Source organism: Bos grunniens, chromosome 8, assembly GCF_055505025.1.
Source record: "Bos grunniens cultivar Pamir isolate PY7600 chromosome 8, Bosgru_T2T1.0, whole genome shotgun sequence".
Lineage (NCBI taxonomy): Eukaryota > Metazoa > Chordata > Mammalia > Artiodactyla > Bovidae > Bos > Bos grunniens.
In genome coordinates, this window is record NC_141172.1 from 2,912,293 (window position 1) to 2,931,915 (window position 19,623).

Consider the following 19,623-nt stretch of genomic DNA (forward strand, 5'->3'; position numbering starts at 1 on the left):
ACTCTTTAATGCCCAGTACATTGAGTCTAAAGTTCTGTCTATGAAAATCTTTGACTTTACCTGTCTCTCTAGTTTTATTTCCTAACCTTTTGATTGGTATGTAGTTGGTTTACAATATTATATTATTTTCAGGTATACAGCATTGTGATTCAATATTTTTACTTATTATACTCAATTAAAAATTATTAGACAATAATGAGTATAATTCCCTGTTTGTAAAGTATATCAATGTTCCTTATCTATTTCATACCCAGTAGTTTTTACCTCTTAATTCCATACTCCTAATTTACCCTTCTATCCTTCCCTCTCCCTACTGGTAACCACGAGTTTGTTTTCAGTGTCTCTGGATCTGTTTCTGTTTTGCATATACATTTGTTTGTGAAAGTGTTAGTGGCTCAGTCATGTCTGACTCTTTGTGACCTCATGGACTGTAGCCTGCCAGACTCCTATGACCTGGGATTCTCTAGGCAAGGATACTGGAATGGGTTGCCATTCCCTTCTCCAGGGGGTCTTCTTGACCTGGGGATTGAACCCAGGTCTTCTTCACTGCAGGTGGATTCTTTACCATCTGAGCCACCAGGGAAGCCCATATTTGTTTGTATTATTTTTTAAATTCTACATATAAGGGATATCATACAGTGTTTGTCGTTCTGTATCTGACTTACTGCACTAAGCGTAATATTCTTTAGGTCCATATATATTGCTGCAAATGGCAGAACTTCGTTCTTTTTATGACTGACTAGTATTCCACTGTATACATGTTCCACATCTTCTTCCATTTATCTGTTGAAGGACACTTGGTTTGTTTCCATATCTTGGCAACTGTAAGCAATGCTGCTATGAACATTGTTTCCTTGTATCTTTTCCAATGATGTGCTTCTGTTTTTATTTCCAGTTGTACACCCAGGAGTAGGATTGCTGGATCGTATAGTCATTCTAGATTTAGTTTATTTTGAGAAACCTCCGTATTGTTTTCCACAATGGCTGCACCAGTTTACGTTGTACAAACAGTGAACAACAATTCGTTTCCCCCCACATCTTTGCCATTTGTTATTTGTATATATTTTGATGATAGCCATTCTGACAGGTATAAGATGATCTCATTATGGTTTTGATTTGCAGTTCTACTAAAATTATCAGTATTGAGCATGTTTTCATGTGCCTGTTGGTCATCTGTATGTCTTCTTTGGAAAGAAGTCTTCTCTTTCCATTTCTTGATTTTTTAAAATATATTGAATTGCACGTGCCATTTATATAGTTTGAATATTAACCCCTGTTGATCATATATTTTCTCCAATTCCATAGTTTGTCTTTCATTCTGCCAATGGTTTCCTTTGCTGTGAACAAGCTTTTAAGTTTAATTAGGTTCAGTTTGTTTAATTTTGCTTTATTTCCTTTGTTTTGGAGGACATATCTGGAAAATATTTATATAATTTATGTTAAGGAATATACTACCTGTGTTCTCTTAAGATTTCAGGTCTTACATTTAGATATATACCTACATTTCTGTTCATTTTTGTATGGTGTGAGGAGGTATTTTAATTTCATCCTTTTATTTGTATCCTAATATTTTAAAATGACTGAATAAGTGGATAATGAGGGAATCATGAGAAATATCCATGCTAGTGTATTTTCAGTAATCTGTAAGATTTAAAAGCTGATGCGTGTGGTTCAAATTCTAGTTTGCCACTTATTATTTATGAGTTCTGGAGGACTTTATTATGTGACCCTAACGTCTCTGAACTTGAGTTCACCTCCTACTTTTATGAGGATAGATTTTTACAAGAATAAATGTCAGTTATGTCTTTTTTTTCAGCCATGTTACTCATTATATTACTATTTCTGTCATTGTATTATTTTTCTATATGTGATTGCTTAGAGCATTTCTCTGATAGCAATAATATATAAGAAACTTAATGATGAGGAGGAGCTAAGATGGCAGAGGAGTAGGACAGGGAGAACACTTTCTCCCCCACAAATTCATCAAAAGAACATTTAAATGCCAAGTAAATTCCACAAAACAACTTCTGAATGCCGGCAGAGGACATCAGGCACCCAGAAAAGCAACCCAAGTCCTTGAAATGAGGTAGGAAAAAATATAAAAGACAAAAAAAGAGACAAAAGAGGGAGGGACGGAGTTCCATCCCGGGAAGGGAGTCTTAAAAAGAGAGAAGTTTCCAAACACCAGGAAACGTTCTCACTGCCGAATCTGTGCCGAGCCTTGGAAGCACAGAGGGCAATATAACAGGGAGGAAAAATAAATAAACAATTAAAACCTGCAGATTGCAAGCCCTACAGTAACTCCCCCAGTGGAGAAGCAGCACAGACGCCTGCATCTGCCATTAGCAAGCGGGGGCTGGGCAGGGAGGCGCGGTGCAGACTGCATCGCTTAGAGTAAGGAACTGGCCTGAATACCCCAAGCGCTATCTGAGTGAAATAATTTGGGCTAGCAAACCAGACTGTGGGATATCTACCACGCGAAAAGCCAGCCCTAACCTAAGACACTGCCAGGCCCTCGTAGGGAACAAAGGACTGAACAGAGATAGCCGGCTGCAGACCATCCCCCTTCGGTGACAGGCAGCCAGAGCCGGATGGGGTCAATTGCAGCCCCGAGAGACATTATCTATAAAACTGTAAGCAGGCTTTTTTGCTATTTAAAACTTCTTGGGGGTCTGGACTGTCAACATCCGCCTGAGAAGGTGTGCCGGTTGTACACCTAGATAACCGAGCATAAGTCGCAGCAATCATGCCCACCAAACACCTCATCACCTGAGCTGCTCGGACCTGGGAAGGGCACAAAACACAGGCCCAACCAAGTCTGCGCCTCTAAGGACTACCCGAGTGCCTGAACCTGAGTGGCTTGGACCGGGGAGGTGCAAGCAGCCCAGGGCCGGCCACGGATGGTTCCCGGTGGAGCAACCTAGAGCCTGAGCAGTGTGGGCAGGGAGGCTACACGCGTCGTGAGCGGGGGCAGACCCAGTGTGGCTGAGGAACTGCGAGCACATGCCAGTGTTATTTGTTTGCAGCATCCCCCCCTCCCCAGAGCGCGACTGAACAAGTGAGCCTAAAAGAAAAAAAAACAAAAGTGTCCACCACCAGCCCCTTTGTGTCAGGGCAGAAACCAGACACTGAAGAGACCAGCAAACAGAAGAAGCTATAACAGAGGGAACCGCCTTGGAAGCTACAGGCAATAGATTAAACCTTGTGGTTAGTATTGACTACATAGAAAGGGGCCTATAGATCTTGAGAAATATGTCGGACCAAGGAACTAGCCAAAAATGAACTGACCCCACAAAAATCACAACAAAACCAGAGAAAGTCCTATATATATTTTTACGATCATTTTTTCTTTTTTTTAAATTTTTTAAAAAAATTTTAAGTCCTCTATTATTCCTTTAATTTTCACTTTTATAACCTACTATTACTTTGCAAAAAAAAAAAGACCCTATTTTTTTAAGCAAACTTCATATATATATTTTTTATAATTTTTGTGACCTTGTTTTTTTTTTTCTCTTCTTCTTTTCTTTAACATTGTATTTTTGAAATTCCAATCTCTACTCTAGACTTTTAATTTTAGCTTTTTGGTATTTGTTATCAATTTTGTACCTATATTTTTTTTAATAATTTTTGTGAATTTTTTTTCTCTCTCTCTTTCTATCTCTTCTTCTTTTATATAACACTGTATATCTGAAATTCCAAACTCTACTCTAGATTTTTAATTTATGCTTTTTGGTATTTGTTATCAATTTTGTACCTATATTTTCTTTATAATTTTTGCGACTTTGTTTTTGTTTTTTTTCTCTTTCTTTTTCTTCTTCTTTTTTTTTAACATTGTATTTTTGAAATTCCAATCTCTACTCTAGATGTTTAACTTTTGCTTTTTGGTATTTGCTATCAATTTTGTACCTATATTTTCTTTATAATTTTTGTGACTTTGTTTTTGTTTGTCTTTTTTTTCTCTCTTTATTTTCCTTCTTCTTTTCTTTAACATTGTATTTTTGAAATTCCAAACTCTACTCTAGATTTTTAATTTTTGCTTTTATGTATTTGTTACCAATTTTGTACCGTTAAGAACCCAATCTTCAGTACCCATTTTTCGCTAGGGAGCGAGATTACTGGCTTGACTGCTGTCTCTCCCTTTGAACTCTCCTTTTTCTCCACCGGGTCGCCTGTGTCTCCTCCCTAACCCCTCTCTACTCTACCCAACTCTGTGAATTTCTGTGTGTTCCAGACAGTGGAGAACACTTAGGGAACTGATTACTGGCTGGTTCTGCTTCCCTCCTTTTCATTTCCCCCTTTTATCCTCCTGGCCACCTCTGTCAATTTACTCCTTCTTCTCTTCTCTGTATAACTCCGTGAACATCTCTTAGCGGTCCAGTTGTGGAGTGCACATAACGAAGTGATTACTGGCTAGCCCACTCTCCTCTATTGATTCCACCTCATCTCATTCAGGTCACCTCTAACTCCCTTCTCCCTCTTCTCTTCTCCATGTAACACTGTGAACCTCTCTGGGTGACCCTCATGGCAGAGAAACTTTTCATCTTTAATGTAGATGTTTTATCAATGGTGCTGTATAGAAGGAAAATTGTTGAAACTACTGTAAAAAGTAGACCAATAACTGGAAGCAGGAGGCTTAAGTCCAAACCCTGACTCCAGGGAACTCCTGACTCCAGGGATCATTAATTGACAGGAGCTCATCAAATGCTTCCATACATACACTGAAACCAAGCACCACACAAGGGCCAACAAGTTCCAGGGCAAGATATACCAAGCAAATTCTCCAGCAACACAGGAACACAGCCCTGAGCTCCAAGATACAGGCTGCCCAAAGTCACCCCAAAATCAGAGACATCTCATAACTCATTATTGGACACTTCATTGCACTCAAGAGAGAAGAAATCCAGCTGCACTCAACAGAACACCGACACAAGCTTCCCTAACCAAGAAACCTTGACAAGCCACCTGTACAAACCCACACACAGTGAGGAAACGCCACAATAAAGAGAACTCCACAAACTGCCAGAATACAGAAAGGACACCCCAAACTCAGCAATTTAAACAAGATGAAGAGACAGAGGAATACCCAGCAGATAAAGGAACAGGATAAATGCCCACCAAGCCAAACAAAAGAGGAAGAGATAGGGAATTTACCTGATAAAAAATTCCGAATAATGATAGTGAAATTGATTCAAAATCTTGAAATCAAAATGGAATCACAGATAAATAGCTTGGAGACAAGGATTGAGAAGATGCAAGAAATGTTTAACAAGGACCTAGAAGGAATAAAAAAGAGTCAATATATAATGAATAATGCAATAAATGAAATCAAAACCACTCTGGAGGCAACAAATAGTAGAATAACAGAGGCAGAAGATAGGATTAGTGAATTAGAAGATAGAATGGTAGAAATAAATGAATCAGAGAGGAAAAAAGAAAAATGAATTAAAAGAAATGAGGACAATCTAAGAGACCTCCAGGACAATATTAAATGCTACAACATTCAAATCATAGGGGTCCCAGAAGAAGAAGACAAAAAGAAAGACCATGAGATAATACCTGAGGAGATAATATTTGAAAACTTCCCTAAAATGGGGAAGGAAATAATCACCCAAGTCCAAGAAACTCAGAGAGTCCCAAACAGGATAAACCCAAGGCAAAACACACCAAGACACACATTAATCAAATTAACAAAGGTCAAACACAAAGAACAAATATTAAAAGCAGCAAGGGGAAAACAACAAATAACACACAAGGGAATTCCCATAAGGATAACAGCTGATCTTTCAATAGAAACTCTTCAAGCCAGGAGGGAATGGCAAGACATACTTAAAGTGATGAAAGAAAATAAGCTACAGCCCAGATTACTGTACCCAGCAAGGATCTCATTCAAATATGAAGGAGAAATCAAAAGCTTTTCAGACAAGCAAAAGCTGAGAGAATTCAGCACCACCAAACCAGCTCTCCAACAAATACGAAAGGATATTCTCTAGACAGGAAGCACAAAAACGGTGTATAAATTTGAACCCAAAACAATAAAGTAAATGGCAACGGGATCATACTTATCAACAATTACCTTAAATGTAAATGGGTTGAATGCCCCAACCAAAAGACAAAGACTGGCTGAATGGATACAAAAACAAGACCCCTACATATGCTGTCTACAAGAGACCCACCTCAAAACAGGGGACGTATACAGACTGAAAGTGAAGGGCTGGAAAAAGATTTTCCATGCAAATAGGGACCAAAAGAAAGCAGGAGTAGCAATACACATATCAGATAAAATAGACTTTAAAACAAAGGCTGTGAAAAGAAACAAAGGATCAATCCAAGAAGAAGATATAACAATTATGAATATATATGCACCCCACATGGGCGCACCGCGATATGTAAGACAAATGCTAACAAGTATGAAAGGAGAAATTAACAATAACACAATAATAGTGGGAGACTTTAATACCCCACTCACACCTATGGATAGATCAACTAAACAGAAAATTAACAAGGAAACACAAACTTTAAATGACACAATAGACCAGTCAGACCTAATTGATATCTATAGGACATTTCATCCCAAAACAATGAATTTCACCTTTTTCTCAAGTGCACATACAGATCACATCCTGGGCCATAAATCTAGCCTTGATAAATTAAAAAATAATTGAAGTCATTCCAAGCATCTTTTCTGACCACAATGCAGTAAGATTACATCTCAATTACAGGAGAAAAACTATTAAAAATTCCAACATATGGAGGCTGAACAACACGCTGCTGAATAACCAACAAATCACGGAAGAAATCAAAAAAGAAATCAAAATTTGCATAGAAATGAATGAAAATGAAAACACAACAACCCAAAACCTGTGGGACACTGTAAAAGCAGTCCTAAGGGGAAAGTTCATAGCAATACAGGCAGGCATACCTCAAGAAACAAGAAAAAAGTCAAATAAATAACCTAACTCTACACCTAAAGCAACTAGAAAAGGAAGAAATGAAGAACCCCAGGGTTAGTAGAAGGAAAGAAATCTTAAAAATTAGAGCAGAAATAAATGCAAAAGAAACAAAAGAGACCATAGCAAAAATCAACAAAGCCAAAAACTGGTTCTTTGAAAGGATAAATAAAATTGACAAAACATTAGTCAGACTCATCAAGAAACAAAGGGAGAAAACATCAAATCAATAAAATTAGAAATGAAAATGGAGAGATCACAACAGACAACACAGAAATACAAAGGATCATAAGAGACTACTATCAACAATTATATGCCAATAAAATGGACAACGTGGAAGAAATGGACAAATTCTTAGAAAAGTACAACTTTCCAAAACTGGACCAGGAAGAAATAGAAAAGCTTAACAGACCCATGACAAGCACGGAAATTGAAACTGTAGTCAAAAATCTTCCAGCAAACAAAAGCCCAGGTCCAGACGGCTTCACAGCTGAATTCTACCAAAAATTTAGAGAAGAGCTAATACCTATCCTACTCAAACTCTTCCAGAAAATTGCAGAGGAAGGTAAACTTCCAAACTCATTCTATGAGGCCACCATCACCCTAATACCAAAACCTGACAAAGATGCCACACAAAAAAGAAAACTACAGCCCAATATCACTGATGAACATAGATGCAAAAATCCTTAACAAAATTTTAGCGATCATACTCCAACAACACATTAAAAAGATCATACACCATGACCAAGTGGGCTTTATCCCAGGGATGCAAGGATTCTTCAATATCTGCAAATCAATCAATGTAATACACCACATTAACAAATTGAAAAATAAAACCCATATGATTATCTCAATAGATGCAGAGAAAGCCTTTGACAAAATTCAACATCCATTTATGATAAAAACTCTCCAGAAAGCAGGAATAGCAGGAACATACCTCAACATAATAAAAGCTATATATGACAAACCCACAGCAAACATTATCCTCAATGGTGAAAAACTGAAAGCATTTCCTCTAAAGTCAGGAACAAGGCAAGGGTGCCCACTTTCACCATTACTATTCAACATAGTTTTGGAAGTTTTGGCCACAGCAATCAGAGCAGAAAAAAAAATAAAAGGAATCCAAATTGGAAAAGAAGAAGTAAAACTCTGACTGTTTGCAGATGACATGATCCTCTACATAGAAAACCCTAAAGACTCCACCAGAAAATCACTAGAACTAATCAATGGTTATAGTAAAGTTGCAGGATATAAAATCAACACACAGAAATCCCTTGCATTCCTATATACTAATAAGGAGAAAACAGAAAGAGAAATTAAGGAAACAATTCCATTCACTATTGCAACGGAAAGAATAAAACACTTAGGAATATATTTACCTAAAGAAACTAAAGACCTATATATAGAAAACTATAAAACACTGGTGAAAGAAATCAAAGAGGACACTAATAGATGGAGAAATATACCATGTTCATGGATTGGAAGAATCAATATAGTGAAAATGAGTGTACTACCCAAAGCAATCTATAGATTCAATGCAATCCCTATAAAGTACAACGGTATTCTTCACAGAGCTAGAACAAATAATTTCACAATTTGTATGGAAATACAAAAAACCTCTATTAGCAAAAGCTATCTTGAGAAAGAAGAATGGAACTAGAGGAATCAACCTACCTGACTTCAGGCTCTACTACAAAGCCACAGTTATCAAGACAGTATGGTACTGGCACAAAGACAGAAATATAGATAAATGGAACAAAATAGAAAGCCCAGAGATAAATCCATGCACATATGGACACCTTATCTTTGACAAAGGAGGCAAGAATATACAATGGATTAAAGACAATCTCTTTAACAAGTGGTGCTGGGAAAACTGGTCAACCACTTGTAAAAGAATGAAACTAGAGCACTTTCAAACACCATACACAAAATTAAACTCAAAATGAATTAAAGATCTAAATGTAAGACCAGAAACTATAAAACTCCTAGAGGAGAACATAGGCAAAACACTCTCTGACATACATCACAGCAGGATCCTCTATGACCCACCTCCCAGAATATTGGAAATAAAAGCAAAAATAAACAAATGGGACCTAATTAAACTTAAAACCTTCTGCACAACAGAGGAAACTATAAGCAAGGTGAAAAGACAGCCTTCAGAATGGGAGAAAATAATAGCAAATGAAGCAACTGACAAACAACTAATCTCAAAAATATACAAGCAACTCCTACAGCTCAATTCCAGAAAAATAAATGACCCAATCAAAAAATGGGCCAAAGAGCTAAATAGACATTTCTCCAAAGAAGACATACAGATGGCTAACAAACACATGAAAATATGCTCAACATCACTCATTATCAGAGAAATGCAAATCAAAACCACTATGAGGTACCATTTCACGCCAGTCAGAATGGCTACGATCTAAAAGTCTACAAGCAATAAATGCTGGAGAGGGTGTGGGGAAAAGGGAACCCTCTTACACTGTTGGTGAGAATGCAAACTAGTACAGCCACTATGGAGAACAGTGTGAAGATTCCTTAAAAAACTGGAAATAGAACTGCCTTATGATCCAGCAATTCCACTGCTGGGCATACATACTGAGGCAACCAGAATTGAAAGAGACACGTGTACCCCAATGTTCATCGCAGCACTGTTTATAATAGCCAGGACATGGAAGCAACCTAGATGTCCATCAACAGATGAATGGATAAGAAAGCTGTGGTACATATACACAATGGAGTATTACTCAGCCATTAAAAAAAATACATTTGAATCAGTTCTAATGAGGTGGATGAAACTGGAGCCTATTATACAGAGTGAAGTAAGCCAGAAAGAAAAACACCAATACAGTATACTAACACATATATATGGAATTTAGAAAGTTGGTAACAATAACCCTGTGTATGAGACAGCAAAAGAGACACTGATGTATAGAACAGTCTTATGGACTCTGTGGGAGAGGGAGAGGGTGGGATGATTTGGGAGAATGGCATTGAAATACGTATAATATCATATATGGAACAAGTTGCCAGTCCAGGTTCGATGCACAATACTGGATGCTTGGGGCTGGTGCACTGGGATGACCCAGAGGGATGGTATGGGGAGGGAGGAGGGAGGAGGGTTCAGGATGGGGAACACATGTATACCTGTGGTGGATTCATTTCGATATTTGGCAAAACCAATACAATATTGTAAAGTTTAAAAATAAAATTAAATTAAAAAAAAAAGAATCTTAATGACATCCAATGTAAGAATTCACACCCATCACCATATTCTATTAACACTTACTGTAGTATACTTTGGACCACATACTTCATCATTTGCTTACTGTATATAAGTTTTGTGTCTTCAACTATGTTGTAACTTTTCAAGGGCAATGGGAATAACTCAAACATCTATAAAAATAGGAAAGACTGTGAAAAGAACTCACATTTATATATATATCACTTTATATATATATATATATATATATATATATATATATATATATATATATATAACTTTTACTACTCGAAAGTTCTTGTCAAGTGGATAAGTCGGGTATTATTTTTATTACTTTAATTTCTGATATGAATTAGCTGAGGGGCCTAGAGAAAATGTACATTTTTTTTCATATGGTTTGAAACCTTAATTTATGTCTTCTGACCCCAGATCCAGAGTTCTTCCATATGTCGTGTGTGCATGCGTGCGTGTGTGTGTGTGTGTGTGTGTGTGTGCACTTAGTTCCTCAGCCATGTCTGGCTCTCTGTGGCCCCATGGAACATAGCCCACCAGGCTCCTCCGTTCCCTGAGATCTTCCAGGCAACAACAGTGGAGTGGGTTGCCATATCAGGAGAGGAGCAAATGAACCTAGCCTTGGATATGCCTCTCATGGAAGGAAAGGCCAGAATTCAGTAAAGTCATTTATTGACGGTCAAGATTTGGCTCAGATGGTAAAGAATCTGCCTGCAATGGCAGAGACCCGGGTTTGATCCTTGGGTCAGAAAGATCCCCTGGAGAAGGTAATGTCTACCCATTCTAGTATCCTTGCCTGGAGAATTTCATGGACAGAGGAGCCTGGTGGGCTACAGTCCATGGGGTGGCAAAAAGAGTTGAACATCACTTGACTGAGCAACTAACACTTAGACTTGCAAGCTTTCAGAACTAAGATGGTTCTATTCAAATGGGCTGGGACTGATTTAGGTTTATTCATCTACCTCTCTGTGCTTTCCAGGTGGCTCGGCAGTAAAGAGTCCACCTGCCAATGCAGGAGACACGGGTTTGATCCTTGGGTTGGGGAGATCCCCTGGAGGAAGAAATGGCAACCTACTCCAGTATTCTTGCCTGGGAAATCTAACGGACAGAGAAGCCCAGTGGGTTACAGTCTATGGGGTCACAAAAGAGTCAGACACAGCTGAGCAAGCATGCACACACACGTACCTACCTTTCTGGTAGGTGAAAAGAATGTAAACACATCTAATCTCTATTTTGATCATTAGCCATCAAAAAGATAAACTAATTAAAAGGGTCTACTGTACATCGTGACACATGTTTTTTGAGTGAGTCTTGCATTTTTTTAAGTTTTAACTAGAGTTGATGTACAATGTTATGTTAGTTTTAAGTGAACAACACAGTGATTTTTGTAGATTATACTCAAGTTAAAGTTTTTATAAAATGTTGGCAATATCCACCGTGCTGCACACCACATTCTTGTATCTTAGCTTTTACCTACTATTCTGCACCTATTAATCCTCTGCCCCTATCTTGCCCCTCCACCCCTCTTCCCAGTAGCAACCACTACATTTTTTTCTCTGTATCTATGAGTCTGTTTCTGTTTTTTTCATTTATTTCCCAGATTTCACATATAAGTAACATCATACATTATTTTATTTCTCTGACTTATTTCACTAACCATAATACCCTCCAAGTCCATCCATGTTGTTGAAAATGGCAAAATTTCATTCTTTTTATGGCTGAAAAATAATCTATTATATATATTATACATACCACATCTTCTTTATCCATTAATCTGTTGATAAATGCTTATGATGCTCCCATGTCCTGGCTACTGTAAATAATACTGCTATGAGTATGGGAGTGCATATACCTTTTTGAATTTCTATTTTCGTTTTCCTCAAAAATATACCCAGGACTGGATTGTTGAATTATATGGTAGTTCCGGTTTTAATTTTGTAAAATCCCCCATCTGTTCTCCATAGTGGCTGCACCAATTTACAATCCCACCAACACTGTATGAGCTTTCCCTTTTCTCTACTTCCTAGACAACAGATTTATTCTTTTTGATAATCACCAGCATAACAGGTGTTTGATGATATCTCATTGTGATTTTGATTTGCGTTTCTTTGATAATTATTAATAACAGGTTTAAGCACCTTTCCACGTTAGCCATCTGTATCTCTCCTTTATAAATTTGAAAAACTTTTTTTCAGGTCTTCTGCCCATTTTTTGATCAGATTTTTTTTTTTTTTTTTGGAAGTGGAGTCACATGAGCTGTTTACATGCTTTGGTTATTAACCCCTTCTCAGTCATATACTTTGCAAATATCATCTCCTATTCCATGGTTTGCCTTTTTGTTGTGTTGATGGCTCTTTGTTTGGGCAAAAGCTTTTAATTAGGGGCATTTAATTTTTTTTGTTTTGCTTCTGTTTCCCTTACAAGAGGTGAGAGGAAAAAAAGAAAAAAAAAATTGCCAAGATTCATGGCTGATTTTCCTAATGTGATCATTGTGTTTCTTCCTAGTCATATGGATTTGTTGGTCAGTCACTAAGTCATGTCTGACTCTGGACACTGCAGCATGCCAGGCTTCCCTGTCCTTCACTATTTCCCCATGTTTGCTCAGACTTGTGTCCATTGAGTCAGTGATTCCACCCAACCATCTCATCCTCTGCCACTCCCTTCTCCCCCTGCCTTCAATTTTTCCCAGTATCAGGGTCTTTTCAAATGAGTCAGCTCATTCAATCAGGTGGCCAAAATATTGGAGTTTTCGCTTTAGCATCAGTCCTTTCAATGAACGTCCAGGACTCATCTCCTTTAGGATGGACTGGTTGGATCTCCTTGCAGCCCAAGAGACTCTCAAGAGTGTTCTCCAACACTACAGTTGAAAAGCATCAATTCTTCAGCCATCAGCTTTCTTTATAATCCAAGTCTCACATCCATACATGACTACTGGTAAAACCATAGCTTTGATTAAACAGACCTTTGTTGGTAAAGTGATGTCTCTGCTTTTTAATATGCTATGTTTGTCATAGCTTTTCTTCTGAGAAGCAAGCATCTTTTAATTTCATGGCTGCAGTCACCATCTGCAGTGATTTTAGAGCCCCCCAAAAAAGTTTTACGTAATTTCCCATCTGTTTGACATGATGTGATGAGACTGGATGCCAAAATCTTAGTTTTCTGAATGTTGAGTTTTAAGTCAACATTTTCACTCTCCTCTTTCACTTTCAACAAGAGGCTCTTTAGTTCTTCTTCACTTTCTGCCATAAGGGTTGTATCATCTGCATATTTGAGGTTATTGATATTTCTCCCCAGCTATCTTGATTCCAGCTTGTGCTTCATCGAGCCTTGCATTTCACATGATGTATTCTGCATATGAAATAAACCTTCATGTACTCCTTTCAGAATGGTAATTGTCAAACAAAATGAATTCCCTGGAGGCCTAAGGAAATAGGAGAAACCATTCAAGAACTGTGCGTAATAGGTATTATATGCCCTGCCTCAGGTGCTTTAAACAGCCCCATGTGGCTGGGTAAAAAGCCAGATGATGTCAGATGATGGTGGACAAGGAGACATGTTCAAAAGTCATGATGCACAAGATAGGGCAAAATAGCTCAGTGTCAGATGGAGGTTCCATCTTTCCTGTAATCTACAAGTAGCAGGATTTGTAGAAAGAAACAAATGGAATACTAAAGCCGTGGGTTAAATTACTAACAAGTGAAACAACATGGCTGGGGAGACTGAGGTACCAGCTAGGTTTTAAGACATTTGAGCAATGGAGCCTGTTGTGCCGTATGCCAGACCAGGGACCCCTGCAGAGGCACCCGGCACTGTAAAGGTACAGAGTGAAGGGATACAGCCACCCCCAATGCTCACTGGGGATCAGTGTGCTGTGGGCTGAGAACACCAAGCCCCATGACACCGGGGACAGGTACAGCTCTGAGATTTGACCTAGGACATCCTATAGGGATGGGGGCATTACCTGACACCCCTGCCTGAGGGGGAACCACTCAGTGTCCACTGGGACCCATTGTCCTGCTGCTTAGTGGGTCTGTGGAGATGCATCATACCTGGAATTGGGTGCATTGTTGAGCAAGGGGAGAAGGTGAGGCCATTGTCGGGTATCTCTAGCCCCTAGTCCACCTCCTGTCACATGACACTGTTGTGTGCCCAGAGCAACATACGTGTTGTGCACAACTAGGTCAAGGTCCTAAAACTGACCCCCTTGCTTTCCAAAATGCTGGGAAGACATGCTCTGTTTCCCACTGGAACCACTGCTCAGCTGCCATCTTTGTTCCTCCCATTGGTCTGTGACAGAGGATGAGATGGTTGGATGGCCTCATCAACTCAATGGACATGAGTTTGAGCAAAGTCTGAGAGATAGTGAAGAACAGGGAAGCCTGGGGTCCTGCAAAGAGTCGGACACAGCTTAGGCACTGAACTACGATAGTGGCCTTCAGGACATCATAGCTCACACAGAGGCCCACATTTCAGGCCAGGAATCCTTGAAAGATGCCCGAAAACCTCAGTGTCTCTAATGAGAAGAACCATCCTCCCCAACAGGATGGCCTTGGGCACCATCTCTGCCTCACAGAAGGTATCGCCCAGACAGCACTATATCTTCACATCAATGAGTCTGCTGCTGTGTCATCTTTATTTAGTCATTGGAGGATGTAATGAAAGTCCTTCTTGATCAGACCCCAGCCTAGAGGACTTCATGAACCAGTGGTTTGGATCACAGGAGCTCTTGCTGGAAGCACATTTTTACTATTTTGAGAATAATCTTGATCCAAATCTTCTCTTGCCTAGAGCTGTATTCCAATTATAAAATAAATATCAATCAGAAAAAAATGCACGAAGCTTTTTTTTTTATATTGGTATTAAACCTCAAAATTGTTTTATTCCAATTTCTTTTATTTTTATTATATTCCTGTTTATTTTCCATCTTTTCTTTCTTGTCATCCTCCTTTCAAAATTTATTCTTAATAAATTTTTTAAACTCACCATCATCCTTGTGTGTTAATTCCCCTGTTGTTGTTTTCCTGAACTTACCACTATAATGAACATTTTTTAAAATATATTTAGATAATAGTCACCTGATCTGGAAAGTCTGTCCTCTGATTTAACTACCATTTTTTAAAAAATATTAAGATCCATTTTTATTCTTTTCAAACTAGTGGAAGCTTTATAAACCATAAAGATGGACTGAAGGTGGATACTTTTTCATAAGTACAATAGTTGTCCTGTTTCAGACAAAGAAGTAAGACCTTTTATTTGCAAAGGCTCTTAGGGTAAACTTCCCTCACTGAAACTATTCATCTTTTGTTTTACCTAAATTGAAACTTCAAAAGTGTTCTTTTATTTTTTCTGTTGATGTATTATTTCCAAAAATGAACTAAATGAAAATGATGTGTGAATATGAAATCATTTATTTTATATTATCTTGACTTTTGAGATTGTGAGGATAAGCTTCATCCCAAACATTTTATTTATTACCAAAATAAGCACCATAAAGAAAGAAGCAGCTTCAGCCAGGTACACAAAAATAATAGTTAAGGTGACATTAGAACACACTGAGTTTCACCAAAGCATAGAGCATGTTGTGACTACACTGTTGATTTGGTGATCATTTCAACTGTAAGCATAACCACACACCATATTTTAACAGAATTCTTGATGGGAGGCAGTATTTCATAGTCCTTGCTGCTGCTGCTGCTGCTGCTGCTAAGTCACTTCAGTCGTGTCTGACTCTGTGCGACCCCATAGATGGCAGCCCACCAGGCTCCCCTATCCCTGGGATTCTCCAGGCAAGAACACTGGAGTGGGTTGCCAGTTCCTTCTCCAATGCAGGAAAGTGAAAAGTGAAAGTGAAGTCACTCAGTCGTGTCTGACTTTTAGCAACCCCATGGACTGCAGCCTACCAGGCTCCTCTGTCCATGGGATTTTCCAGGCAAAAGTACTGAAGTGGGGTGCCATTGCCATAGTCCTTAGCACCCCAATTTTGGTCTTAATAGAACTGGCCCAAGTCGTGGCTTGGCCACTGTAGTTCATTCAAGTTATTCTATTAATACTTTTAAGTGGCAGATACATGGAGTCAAAAGACTCTTATAAAGAATGAAGTCTTAGACTCTTGTAAAAGTCAAGACTCTTGTAAAGACTGAAGGATCTTCTATACATAGAGTGTCTTAGTACCTGGTACACAGTGAGCATTCAACAGATGCTTGCTAATACTGTCACCAGGCCATTAGGATGTACTTGATCAAAATGAGTGGAAATTGTACAAATCACACAAAAAAGTATTTTGTTTTAATACAAAATCAATAGCCCTACTGCCATCTACACTTTGGGCAAGTAAAAATGGCTAAGCATTTATGCTTAGATGAAGTGGTGCACTAAATTATGAAAGGCTTTGGATAAAATAAAATTGGAAATGTAGGTGTTGTGTGTGACACAGGCTCTTATTTTAAAAACAGAAAAAAGGTTTTAAAATGTGTGTCCATCAGGTCACTAGCAATGCTTTTCTTTTCAGTAGATGGGGAGAATCAGTTATTGGAGTATTTTTGATTGCCTATCATGCATCTGGCTGTATTTACCAGCCATACAGAAGGAACTACCTCCTTTTTATGCTCTGAATACTTTCCTTTTCCACAGACATTCCCACTGGGCCTGGGAGATGGGCAGTTCTATGCATGGACAGATGGTTTGAGAAGAAAGGACTGGCATGACTATGGCAGCATGCAGAAAGAGGCTATGCGCTCAGGTATGGAGTTCAGTGTAAGCCAAGTGCTGCTTTGCTTTGTCACTTACAGCATCTCTCATTAGCCTTCCTTCTGAGCACAGGAAGGTAGGTTTCATGGCACCGTTGGTGGTCAATGATGGGCAGAACCAAAACAATTTCAAATTTCAGAGAGGAAAAAAAGAAGAATTGCATTTACAATAGGAGATGAACAAGAGGTTATTTGAGTTTTAGAAATCTGTCATGTTGTATACTTCTGCATGTTTTTCAATCATTGCTGAGGGTATCTTCAGCAAGTTAAGACTTGCTGAAGTCTTAACTTGGCACACACATATCTCGAGCTCAGTTCACTCATTGGGACTGTGGTGTATCTAACTGGCTGGGCCAAGGATGAAAGGAAGACCACAGTTCTAAACACTGGCAGGTGGATCAGAGGAGCCAAGGACCTGAGGTTGATGATATTTGGGCAAGCTAACAGGCGGTTCAGTGGAATTCAGTAGGTTCATCTACACAGAGCACAGTTATAGTCTTGAGGTAGTGATAGAAGAAGCATTTTACATCTTAGAAAAAGCAAAGGGTAAAAGGAAGTCCTTCTATAAGAACTTAGGTTGTTGCCAACAAGAATTCGGAAGGGTGCACGAGTAGTAACCCAGGGATAATAACATGATAGAAGTCCATATTGTACTATTCAAAATAAGGAGCTCTGTTGCTGCATTGTTGTTTGCTGGTCTTTTCTTTGTCATGGTGAAGATATCACAGGAATAGAGAAGCTGTGGTTTGCTAAAAGCATCTGCCTAGCAGTGAAACTATGCATCCCAGGTCAGATGATTAGCAGAACCCTGCGAAGCTGCAGGCTGAGATTCTTCTGGCCAATCTTCCTCAGAACTTTCCAGCCAGGAAGACAAAGGTGAGGGCATTCACATGGTCATGAGGCTCTTCAGGGCTGCAAATGTTCTTAGCTCTGGGTCAGGGGTGCCTGACCTAATGAGAGTCTTCCAGTTTCTTCTTTCGTTCCTTTTCTCTTAGTAAGAATGTCGCCTAACCCCTGCTTGCCCCAAGAACATTCCCTGTGTTCAGAGCATCAGCCTCTTCCAGATTACATCATCCCTCCAGCCTTGTTTGGCCAAGACTCTACGCAGGGTCATGAAAGTGAGCTCTTTAGCAGTATTCTCACTTTCCTAGTTCTCTCATCTTCTCCCTCTGTTTGCTTGATCAGCCCTCCCTTCAGCCAGCCCTCTGTTCCTCTTTTTAACCACTGGAGAGCTGATCCCATAATTTAACAGGAAATTCATCATCGTTATCCTCATCAACTTAAAAGGTACTGAATAGATGTTTTGTGCTGGGTGCTTTACATACGTATTTTGTTTAAACTTCAGAGTGACTCTGATAAGTATTGTAATCTCCAATTCTTTAAAAGAGAAAAGGAAAGAAAAAGAACTGAGTTCTTAAGAGCTCATGAAATATTATCCAAAGTCAAATGGCTAACCAGATGCAGAGCACGATTAAGTCAGGTCTTCTTATGCTCCATTACACCCTGCTATCAGACACCTAGTAACAAAATCTGGGCAAAATGAAGTCATGACAGGACACGTATGAGAGAGAGACACATCTGGCTCTTATTCTAGCTTTTTTTTGCATAAGTGGCAAGTCAGTTTGTCTTTCTGATATTTTACTTTGCTGAATTGCTATTACGACTGTAGATTATATATTTATATTTAAATAATTGGCCTATTATTTATACATGTTATAAACTCTACCAATGATAACTGTAATAGTCCATCTAAATTATTTTCACTTGATTTGGTGTGCCTGTCTTATGCTTGTGCCAATATATTTTGGATACAAAATGGAATACTTCACATTTATTTCTGTATAATATTACCCTTTCTGCCTACTGGAAAACATACCTTTAATTGTTACATCCTTAGTGGGGCAAAGGAAATTGACCTGTAAAGAAAATTGGTACTACAGCAAGTTTCCTAAAGTAGACATGTCTTGTGCAATTAAAAAGCTCTTAAGTAGTAGTATGTGTATGAGTCACTGGAGGATATATGAAAAGCACAATAGACTGTAATTCATTTTTTAAATATTGTAAAATATAAATAAAAGGAGTGTGCACACACAGACATACATGCCAGTACAAAGTCAAAATCAACACCTCCGTCCTTAATAAACAGGCCAAGTAATATGATTATCAGTGCTATTCTGTCTCCTCCAAACCTTGAAATCCATGTTCCCACTTACTTTCCTCTATAATTTCTTACATCTAAACTAATGCTGTTACATTCTGCCTGTGTTTGGACTTTAAAAATTGAAGCATAGTGTATGATTTTCTTCTTTCATTCAGAATTGTTTCTGAGACCCATCCTTCTGCATGTGTGCAATTCTAGTTGATTCATTATTACTGCTGTTTCATTTTCTACAACAGTTTCCACTTTGTAAACATTTTGAGAGTTCTTGAGTTTTGGTTATGTGCTCTAAGTATCCTTGCTCATGGTTATGGGATAAAGGCAATATTTTCTTAGGGTACATATTTAATAGTAGAATTGCATGTCCAAGGAATACACATTTCAATTTTACTATGTAGTACATGACAAACTGTTTCCCAAAGTTGATATACCTATTTTACTCCAGTAATGGATGGAATTCCCATTGCTCTGCATCCTGTCAACACTTAATGTTGCCTGATTTTTCATTTCTTCTGTCGTGGTGGTATGAAATAGGTA

The 19,623-nt window shown here is 38.5% G+C and overlaps 1 protein-coding gene across 3 annotated transcripts in view; it reads left to right on the top strand.

Moving 5' to 3' along the window:
- LOC147366557 (polypeptide N-acetylgalactosaminyltransferase-like 6) overlaps positions 1–19,623 on the top strand; it is a 487,868-nt gene that overhangs the window by 176,062 nt on the left and 292,183 nt on the right. For all 3 annotated transcript variants that reach the window (XM_086414644.1, XM_086414647.1, XM_086414645.1), the window contains exon 2: positions 16,813–16,921. In XM_086414644.1, coding sequence (XP_086270770.1) covers positions 16,813–16,921 — 109 coding nt within the window. The remainder of the gene's footprint in view (positions 1–16,812; positions 16,922–19,623) is intronic.